The 11,473-nt window shown below is 30.3% G+C and overlaps 1 protein-coding gene across 1 annotated transcript; it reads left to right on the forward strand.

Moving 5' to 3' along the window:
• Window positions 1-6,453: 6,453 nt before the first annotated feature.
• LOC123271333 lies at window positions 6,454-7,125 on the forward strand. Its single transcript, XM_044737625.1, has 3 exons — window positions 6,454-6,467; window positions 6,537-7,003; window positions 7,065-7,125. Exons 1-3 carry the CDS (start codon window positions 6,458-6,460, stop codon window positions 7,110-7,112), a joined length of 525 nt encoding a protein of 174 aa, XP_044593560.1. The 5' UTR covers window positions 6,454-6,457; the 3' UTR covers window positions 7,113-7,125.
• Window positions 7,126-11,473: the final 4,348 nt, after the last annotated feature.

The raw sequence follows: 11,473 nt of genomic DNA on the forward strand, positions 1-11,473 counted from the left end.
TTTCAAGAAAAAAAAAAGCTTCGATTAAAGACTGGATTTATTATTGAACTAAAGGTTTCACCTTGGTTTTTCGAATTCAGATGATCTAGAAAGCTGCTGTGATGTTCACCGCGAAGCACTACTCGCGGGAAAGGATCCAACCAATATGGCGATATTTTAATAAATAATATATATATATATATATATATATATATTCATAAATGTTAAGTTAGAGCATTGTATAAAAACTCTGTATGATTGATTTTGTAAAATAAACTTAATTACTGTAAAAAATAAATTTTTTAAAATAGACTTTTTTTACGCTTCTGAGTGCATCCACCCCCTTAAGTTAGACAGAACAAGCCGTTTTTGGACGTGTACTCGATTACTATCATTATTTCGAACTGAAACAAAGTCTTTCATACCGGGCATCAAAACACTATACTTATCATCGTTGTAAAAATTCTCAATTTTTAATAATATTTGATGAGTAATTGTCCTCCCTATACAAAAAATGTTAAGTAATTCAGTCTTTAGATGTATCAGAAACATCAATTCTACGCTATACCAACCTAATTGATTACCTTTTCGATTAAAGGTGATGAAAGTAGACCAACTTTTTTTTCTTTTTCTTCAACCAACATTTTGCTACCCTTGTTAAATGTCGTGATGTATTCATAGTTTCCCAAATACGTCTTTCACTCCATTTTTCAGGTAACAATGTTATAATTTGTATTTTTAAAGACTTATCCGTTTCTTTATCATTGAATTTGTCATGCAGCATTTTAATTAAGGAGCATTTTAATTAAGGATATCTGATTTATTTTATTATTTAGAAATTGATAATCATTCAATTTTTAACTTCCCGCTAAGGAAATTGAAAATTTTCAAAAATCGGGAAGTTATTGGTTTTACCTCGTTTGTCGAAAATCGAGTTTTCATCGGATCTCGACATTTCGAGATCCTAGGAAGCTTTCCTGACTGTTTTCACGATGATATCCGTACGTCTGTATGTGTGTGTGTGTGTGTGTATATGTAAACCTCTCGTAACTTTTGAACGGCTTGACCGATTTCATCGCGGTTGGTGTCATTCGAAAGGACTTCGCCAAACTTAGATTTCCTGTAAGTTGGAATCGATTCGGACCAGAAGATTTCGAGAAATTGCAAAAAAAGTGACAAAAAAAGTTGTTTTTTTTTTTTTCATTTTTTTTAAATATCTCCGAATTGGCTGAACCGATCAACTTCAAAAACTAATCAGCTCTTAACCTTGAAAACCCGCATCGACCGCCACATAGAGCGTCAAAATCGATTGATGCGTTCGTGACATATCGTTGTCGAAAAAAATCTAAAAAAGTGTTTTTATGTAATAACTCCGAAATTTTTCATCAGATCGATTTTTTTGTTCTAAATTATTTATAGAGCTCAAAAAACCACATTGATTGCCGCCTACCGCGTAATTAGTTGATTTATTAAAAAGTTACAGCAGTTTGAAAATTAGAAAAATCGTGTTTCATCGAATTTTGATAAGACTTTTGAGCTCGAAGAGCGCAAAAGCATAGCATAGCTATCTCTTTGAGCTCGGAAAGCTCAAAATAACACATAAATTGTTTTTTTTTAAGCTCGAAGAGCTCAAAAACGTCATAAGTGCAATTTTAAACGCCTAGGTATGGAATTAGCGGGAAGTTGCAGGGATGGCCTTCAGGGTCAACCGTTTTTCTAATTTTTTTTGAAGGAATCGGCGATTGATTCAAGAGTCGCAATGCATAGTTTATAACGGGTAATTGAGTTGCAGCGCTAACTTGGGATGCCGAGCTTGATTAAGAATTTTCGGGTTCGCTATTTAACGACAAGGAACCTTAGGAAAATAATGAAACATGCAGTTGCTAGAAATGTATTTAAGTAATGTATGAATAATTTAAAAAAACTTATGGAATGATAAGGATAACGGGAGATCCGTGGCAGTTGTGTTACTATCACTGTCAGCACCATCATTGTTCTCATTGTTGTCACTAGACTCATCTTCATGGTCACTTGCCTCAACATTAGGATCATCACTAGTATTTGGTTGTTCCTTTACTAATTTTGAAGCTTCTTTTCGACACGAACTGCATAACAAATAATTTCCACCTAATCCTAACGTTACTTCCATAATATCAGTTACTGGACGTAAACCCATTTTTCTTGAATGTGATTCCAACTTAAATGGATTACAACATCGATTGAATTGCTTTATTGACGCCATATTGTCTTCATAAAATTCTTTCGATCAATTTAGATTAATAGAATAAAATAATTAGTTTTTCAAATAACACCAAATCAAAATAGTCTTCAACAATCTTTCAAGTGCCCAATTAAATCTCCTGTTAAAAATTCTATGAAAATCAAATACATTATCTCACACCAAAATATCTCAGGAAATGCCCAAACGCAGCCTCTGTTGAAAGCGGAACTCAAAATTCCAATTTTCAAAGGTTCTCCACGGGAGTTACATTTTGGCACACCCTAATATACATATATATATATATATATATATATATATATTAGGGTGGTCGTTAAAAATTAAATTTTTTCCGACGCCCAAAAAATCGTTCCTTTTGATAAAAAACTACGGGAAAAATTTTGCTTTTTGATTTTAAAGAAAAAGAACACGTGCCTCCGGTCAATTGAAGTTCTTTTTTCGATAAAATCATAGTTTTTTTAAATATTTGTCACAGTATTTGAATTTGGACAAAAAATCATCAAAACAGGCTTGTAGGAAATTAAATTTTCTACAAAAGAGTTTCTTTCGGTTTTAGATGAAGTTCATATCCATCGAGATAATCTTATTAGTAACTTATAAACTCTATTAAGTCAGTCGTTTTAGCACTAAAAACTTTATTTTTCTGAAAACATAAACAATTTTTTCTTGCATATTCTATAAACTCACAGTAAGAAGGTCCTTTCCAATTCCTATTTCAATACCTTCCTCCCAATTATCCTGTTACGTGAATGTGGAACGCTTTACGTAATAATTACCGTAACTCCCATTCTTTTCAGCTTCAGAGCATTATTTAATTTTAAAAATGTGGAACGTAAGATGGACGATGTGGCTTCATGTATATAGAATAAGCAAAAAGGAAATTTGGTATAGACCGGGTAACTCAAATGGTAAAGTAGCTGACATGTCTTCGGAAGGTTCTGGGTTCGAATCCCAGTCCGAGCTATCCAAATTTTTCTTGCATATTCTATAAGCTCTTATTAAAAAGGTTCTTTCCAATTCTTTCTCAATCCTTTCCTCTCAACTATCCTGTTACGTGAATGTGGTACGCTTAACGTTATAATTACCGTAACTTCTATTCTTTCCCGCTTCACAGCATTATCTTATTTTTAAAATTAATTTTAAAAATGTGGAACGCCTCACGATTTTGCGTGGGAGAATAGCTGACATGTCTTCAGAAGGTTCTGGGTTCGAGTCCCAGTCCGAGCTATCCGAATTTTTTTTCGCATATTCTATGAACTTAGGTTAAGAAGGTCTTTTCCAATTCCTATCTCAATCCCTTCCTCCCAATTATCCTGTAACGTGAATATGGAACGCTTCACGTAATAATTATCTTAACTCCTCTTCTTTCCCGCTTTACAGCATTATTTAATCTTAATTTATAGATTTAGACCAATTTAATAGTCTAGACCTTACAGAAAGGCGCTCTACTCTCCCAAATGGAAATATGAACAAGATTAGTTGTAGATAACTTACCGATAGAGATTTCATTTTAACCCGTCAGAACTCACGTGAATTTTAGTATCTCACTTGCACTACAGCGCCGCTCTATAAGTCGGATGTTGTTGTGTGAGCAAAATGCTTATAACGTGAGTGCTGACGGGTTAAAAATCATTAAATTGAAAATCATTTACCCATGTCAAAATATGAAGAAAATATCTAAAATTCAAGATATTTTGAGAGAATTCTTCATATTTCCGGAAATATAAAGTTTTTAGTGCAAAAATGACTGACTTAATAGAGTTTATAAGTAAACTAATAAGATTATCTCGATGTATATGAACTTTATATAAAACCGAAAGAAACCTTTTGTAGAAAATTTAATTTCCTACAAGCCTGTTTTGATGATTTTTTGCCCAAATTTAAAAACTGTGACAAATATTTTAAAAAACTATCATTTTATCGAAAAATGAACTTCAATTGACCGGAGGCACGTGTTCTTTTTGTTTAAAATCGAAAAGCAAAATTTTTCGCATAGTTTTTCGTCAAAAGGAAGGATTTTTTTGGGCGTCGGAAAAAATTTAAAATGTTAACGACCACCCTAATATATATATATATATATATATATATATATATATATATATATATATATATATATATATATATATATATGGGGTATTCCATGCCAAATCGACCACTTTTGAACTCGACCCCTTTAAATTTTGCTGAAACATTTCCATTCTTTTCTACCCTTTGAAAAACACTTTTGAGAATTTTTTCAAATTTTTTTGGCCAACCCAAAAAAAGTTATGAATTTTTCAAAAAAACGGCTTTTTTATTTTCAAATAGCCATAACTTTTTTAGGCATCGACTTTTGGGTACCTTTTTTTTTTTTAAATTTTTGTTTTTAAATGAACTTTTTGAAAAAATATATCAGAAAATTAAATATCATCAATTCTTCAAAATAATCGGCTTTTTTTGACCAAAACCGTTATTTTTTGGAAGTTCGACAGTTTTTTTTTTTTTTTTTTTTTTTCTCAAAAAAAACTTCAATTAATATGACAACTTTTCCCGTCCATCTCGGAGTGGCTCGGATTTTTTTTTAATTTTTTTTATTCAATTGAAAAAAAATTGTCATCTTTGAAAAATGGAAAAAAATTTTTTTTTTCTAAGTTATTTCTATAATAAAATAAATGTAATTTAAATGTTTTGTGGTATAATATCCTTAATTTATAAGCTTATAAAACGATAGTAAATACTAAGATTCAAATTTGAACATATCAGTAATATCGATAATCTAGGGTATGACAATTATGGACTTATCTATAGTCAGTATAGTAAAAAACTATACGCTAGTATGTTTCGATTCATAAGTAAGGCTGTCACGCTCATATCCAAACATAACCTGTTAACCTTTTGTGTGATGTAGTGAGAGATTTTTGTCATTCCATTTTTTAAATAAGAGAATTATTGTTATAGTTGATTTGACCTTGTTTGAAAAGATAATTATCTTACTTCTACTCATCTACAGTGATTGGAATAATTTCATCGAGACATAATGGCATCAAAAATATTTTTCGATCGTTGTTGTAATCCATTTGATTTAGAATCACATTTTAAAAAAAAAAGTTTACGCCCAGCGACTGACATCATGAAAGTCACGTTGGGATTAAGTGATAATTATTTATTATGCAGTTCGTGTCGAAACAAAGCTTCAAAATTGGTAAAGGAACAAACAAATACTAGTCATGATACTACCGTTGATGCAAGTGATCATGAAGATGATTCTAGTGATAACAATGAGAACAGTGATGGTGCTGACAGTGATAGTAACACAACTGCCACAGATCTCCCGTTGTCCTCATCATTCCGTAAGTTTTTTTTAAATTATTTATACATTACTTGAATGCATTTTTAGCAGCTATACGATTCATTGTTTTTTTTAAGGTTCCTTGTCGTTTAATAGTGAACCCAAAGATTCACAATCAAGCTCGGCATCCCAAGTTAGTGCTGCAACTCAATTACCCAGTATAAACGATGCATTGCGACTATTAAATCAATCGCCAATTCCTTCAAAAAAATTGAATGATTATCAATTTTTGAGTAATAAAATAAATCAGACGTCTGACAGCTTGAAAAAAATTTTGAACTCAACTGCTGACGAAGGATCAATTGATGACGATGGTGAAAATTTTCGTTCATTAATTGAAAAGCTGCACGATAAATTCAATGATAAAGAAACAGAAAAGTCTTTAAAGATACAAATCTTAACCTTGTTACCTGAAAAATGGGGTGAAAGACGTATTTGTAAAACTATGAATACATCAAGACATTTATCAAGAGTAGCAAAAAAGTTGGTTGAAGAAAAAGGTATACTTTCAACACCTGAAACAAAATTAGGTAGGTATAGCGTAAAATCAATGGCTCTAATACATCTGAAGATTGATTCACTTAACATTTTTTTTATAGGGACGACAATTACTGATCAAATATTATTGAAAATTGCGAATTTTTACAACGATGATGAGTATAGTGCTTTGATGCCCGGCATGAAAGACTTTGTTTCAGTTCGAAATGATGATGGTAATCGGGTACACGTCCAAAAACGGCTTGTTCTGTCTAATTTAAAAGAACTTTACCAATGTTTCCGTGAAATAAACCCTGCAGAGAAAGTTGGATTTTCGAAATTTGCTTCGTTACGGCCGAAACATTGTGTGTTAGCAGGAGCAAGTGGAACGCATACTATCTGTGTATGTACTATCCATCAAAAACTTAAAGTTGATGATGCTTGGTAATTATCCAATTTATTAATAATCATACGTGCCTAGATTTTCAGTTTACTCAATCACTTTTATTTCAGGTACAAATGTTCATTCTTTAACGAGGAATACAGAAAAGTCGTTGAAACACTATAATGATTGCTTGGACATGATAATATGTGAGACTCCAACAGAAAAATGTTATTTGGGTGGATGTAACAAGTGTCCAGGGGTAGATGAGTTGAGTAACATTTTACTGACATGTTTTGAGAATCAGGAAATCGAGAATGTCACGTACAAGCGTTGGGTATCAAAACCAAGGAGCAGTTTAGAAACTTTTATACAGCCTACAGAAGAATTTATTGAAAATCTTTGTAGTGAATTGAAAGTTCTTCTACCTCACTCATTCATTGCAAAAGAACAAGCTAAGTTTTTAAAAACATTAAAGGAAACACTAAAACCAAATGAATATGTCATTATTTGTGATTTTGCAGAGAATTATGCGTTCGTAGTACAAAATGCAGCATCTGGTTTTCACTGGAATAATGATCAGGCGACAGTTTTTCCGGTAGTTATTTATTATAAAGTAAATGACAAACTTGAACACAGAAGTTTAGTGATTATTTCAGACTGTAATAATCACGATGCTGTTGCTGTTCATGTTTTCATCAAAATAATAACTGATTATGTGAAAAGTCTTCCTGAACGCTATAACAAGATTTATTACTTTTCTGATGGGGCTCCTCAACAGTTTAAAAACTTTAAAAATTTTGTTAATTTGTACTACCATGAAGATGATTTTGATATTCCTGCTGAATGGCATTTTTTTGCAACTGCCCATGGCAAGCGCCCGTTGGTTGGAATTCGTGGTATCCTCAAACGACTTGCAGCAAGAGCAAGTCTCCAGCTTGCGGTAGATAAACAAATAACAACACCTATAGGACTTTACGAATGGACTTCTGATCCGGATAACTTGCCAAATATCATAGTCAAGTTTTCTCCAGAAGAAGACTATAATACAGCATTGAACGACTTGAATGACAGATTTACAAAAACGAAACCAATTGTACTAACTCAACAACTACATTGTGTAATCCCCGACAAAAATGGTTGTTTGTATGTAAAAAAATTCTCAAACTCTAATGAACATAGAATTTGTAAAATATTGTAACGCCAGAGAGAACATTAATGATTAAATTATTATATTGTTTTTGTAAAATCATTAAAAATTAACAATATTAATTAATAAGCTTAGTATTTACTATCGTTTTATAAGCTTATAAATTAAGGATATTATACCACAAAACATTTAAATTACATTTATTTTATTATAGAAATAACTTAGAAAAAAAAATTTTTTTCCATTTTTCAAAATTTGACAATTTTTTTTCAATTGAATAAAAAAATTAAAAAAAAATTTGAGCCACTCCGAGATGGACGGGAAAAGTTGTCATATTAATTGAAGTTTTTTTTGAGAAAAAAAAAAAAAAAAAAAACTGTCGAACTTCCAAAAAATAACGGTTTTGGTCAAAAAAAGCCGATTATTTTGAAGAATTGATGATATTTAATTTTCTGATATATTTCTTCAAAAAGTTCATTTAAAAACAAAAATTTTAAAAAAAAAAAAGGTACCCAAAAGTCGATGCCTAAAAAAGTTATGGCTATTTGAAAATAAAAAAGCCGTTTTTTTGAAAAATTCATAACTTTTTTTGGGTTGGCCAAAAAAATTTGAAAAAATTCTCAAAAGTGTTTTTCAAAGGGTAGAAAAGAATGGAAATGTTTCAGCAAAATTTAAAGGGGTCGAGTTCAAAAGTGGTCGATTTGGCATGGAATACCCCATATATATATACAGGGTGTCCCAAAAGTCACGGACGCCATTGTAGCATCTGATGAAAAAAATAATTCTGAGACGAAAAGTCCTTAGCCATTTTTCAATTAACCGCATAGATAATTAATTATTAATTAAAAATAACGTCTCTTCATTTGTGAGAGAGAGAGCGCCAGTGTCCAGTCAAGTATGTGCCAAACAAAGACACAACTAACTGTATGACTAACTAGTTTCTATAGTTAACGTAGTCACACATATTTACTTACACATTCACACGTGCAAGCGTCTTCGTTGGAAAGAACTTGACTTGACACTAGTGCTCTCTTTCTAACGCATAGAAGGACGTTATTTTAATTAATAATTAATTATCTATGCGTCTGATTGAAAAATGGCTAAGGACTTTTCGTCTCAGAATTATTTTGTTTATCAGATGCTCCAATGGCGTCCGTTACTTCTGGGACACTATATATATATATATATATATATATATATATATATATATATATATATATATATATATATATATATATATATATATATATATATATATATATATTAGGGTGTGCCAAAAAAATCGAATAATTTTTTTTTCACTTTCCGCTCAAAATATCGTAGAAGATGTCGAAACAAAAGTCCTGTCCGAAGGAGAGTTCTTAATTTTAATTTTAAGAGGTCCTCCATCGATTCTGAAGTTTTTTCCGTTTAAATAACATGGGAAAAATTTTTTTTTTTCATTTTTACTGCCGCAACGTCTGAAGATTTCATTTTTTCATAAAATAAACTATTAGACCTCATTTGGGATTAAATTTTGAACAAAAAATTTCATTGGGTCATATTGCTACCATCGAAGCCTGACTTTTTATAAAGCTTTACAGTATCAATTATTCCCAAATTTCGTGTTTTTCGTAATTTTTAGCTAAACTTTTCAAGATAGAACAAAAAGTCAAATAACAATTTTGTAGTCCATTTGACGCACTACAAAAAACATTCAAATAAATTTTTTGTATTATCAATATTTTCAAAGTTAGACCAACAAAATCCTATTTTTCTAATTTTTAGCTTTGTTCAAGTAAACCATCGATAAAAATACAAAAAATTTGGTTCTTATTTTTTAGTACATCAAATTTGCTAAAAAATTGTATATGAAAGATTCGTTGTCTCCGCAATAGCTCAGAGTAACAAGCCTGATAAGTCATATTTTCATAATTTTTCAACTAGATTTTCTAAATTATTGACGATAAATGACAAATTTCAATTAAAAATTTAAAGTATATTTAATTTTCTAAAAAGTTAGCCTAAATTAATTTTTTACATTATAACTTGCTTAATTAGTCAACAAATATTATTGTTATTTATTTCGTTTTTGGTCTATTGAGGTTATTTAACCAATCCTCGAGACAACCCTGATTAAGTAAACATAAAAATGATTTGACACATTCCATTCCCACAAGATATATTATTGAAAATAAGAAAATTGAATGATTAACAAGCATTTAATATAATAAAAAATCTAATCCTTTCTGATGATTTTTATTTCTTTTTTCGCATAAGAGAGAATTACCGAAAAATTATGTTTTTTTTTTAAATACGTCAACATTTTCATGATAGTATTTTTGTTTTTATTGTGCGTTTCTATTGTATTTTAATTAATTTTTTTTTTTTTGTATCTATTTATTCATTTATTGCCATTGCTGCAAAAAAACATAATTGTTCAACAAATTACTTTAGTCACATAGTAATCCAAGATAAAACCTACCATATCTAACCTTTCACAATTTGACATTGTAAAACTTATTACATTTTTACTAATCTTGACGACATATTAAATTATAAAAAAATTTTTTATATTCTATATTTACGTGTTCATATTAATATTAACTTTTGTATGAAACTTTTCACTTTCTGTTAAAAAGAGTTATCATTACTGGCTGAGGTTTAAAGTCAAATTCAAATTTTCTACAGATTTCTCAACTAACGCCCTCTGAGTATTTATTGACTTTTTGCGTAATTGATCAATTATCCGCTTGAAATCGGGAATTAGAGGACTCTATTGTCTTTCATTATAATTGGTCCTTAATTGAGGTTGGTTTTTTAATGAATCATTATTGTATCAACAATTATACCAGTTTATTGATGAACAATGTCTTGTAAAACAAGTAAAAATTACATTAACTTGGTTGGGTTCGAGTCAAAAACTTTAAGTGATTTCAAATTACCCACAAATCGTGATATTTTATGTTCATTTTTCTATAAACATCAAACAGATAAACTATTCATTCGCGAAAGTGCTAGATTTGTTCTGTGTGAGGTTATCAAAGTGTGGAATAAGTTCACATTACCAGAAAACAATTCACATCGTTCAATTGCAAAAATTACATAAAAACTGGCAAAAAACTCAAGTACATAAAGCTCGCAAAAAATTTCTCGCACAACAATTGGCCGAAAAAACTTTTATCAATTCTCTCGACAAACTGTTCGATATTGCACCGCAGAATGTTTTGACAACATTAAGCTCACCACAAAGGAAAGTTTTGATTGCTAGTCGGGAAATTTGCAAACGTAGTCAGTTGATAAAGATTTCAGCCAATATTGAAGTTATACAAAATACATCGACCTTTTGTGTGGAAGACAATTCAAATTTTATTTCGATGGAAAGTGCTGGGACAAATGTAAATACTAATGAAGTTGATGGAGCAGGTAGAATCGAATGGTTACTCGTTGCTTTTATTTCTAATAATCCATTTTGAAGAATTCTTCTCACAGCAATAAATTTACAATTAATTTTTAATTTATTATTCTGTGAATGATTTTTACACAGTAAGAAAATTTTCGTCTAATTTAACACAAATATTTGTTTTACTGACTGTTTTTACACAAACTAATGTTAATTCAACATTCTAGTGTGTTAAATCAACACAAGAGAATGTGAAATTCTACAAACTAGAGTGTAATATTCTACACAAAAATTTTTATACTTTACGTAATGACAAAAAATTTTTTACTGAGTAAATGTACTGTGAATAGTCTATACTAACGTCATAATTTTTATATTCTTCACTTACTTGATAGGCAATTCGCTCACACTTTACTAATGCTTTATGTAATACTGTACGTTACTGAAAATATACGAGCAATTTCACTAGAAACCGAATATGTGAGTTTTCGGCTATTTAAGATAAAAGTAATATTCTATCATGATTTACAATAGAC

Source organism: Cotesia glomerata, linkage group LG1 (genome assembly GCF_020080835.1).
Source record: "Cotesia glomerata isolate CgM1 linkage group LG1, MPM_Cglom_v2.3, whole genome shotgun sequence".
In the NCBI taxonomy this organism is placed as follows: domain Eukaryota; kingdom Metazoa; phylum Arthropoda; class Insecta; order Hymenoptera; family Braconidae; genus Cotesia; species Cotesia glomerata.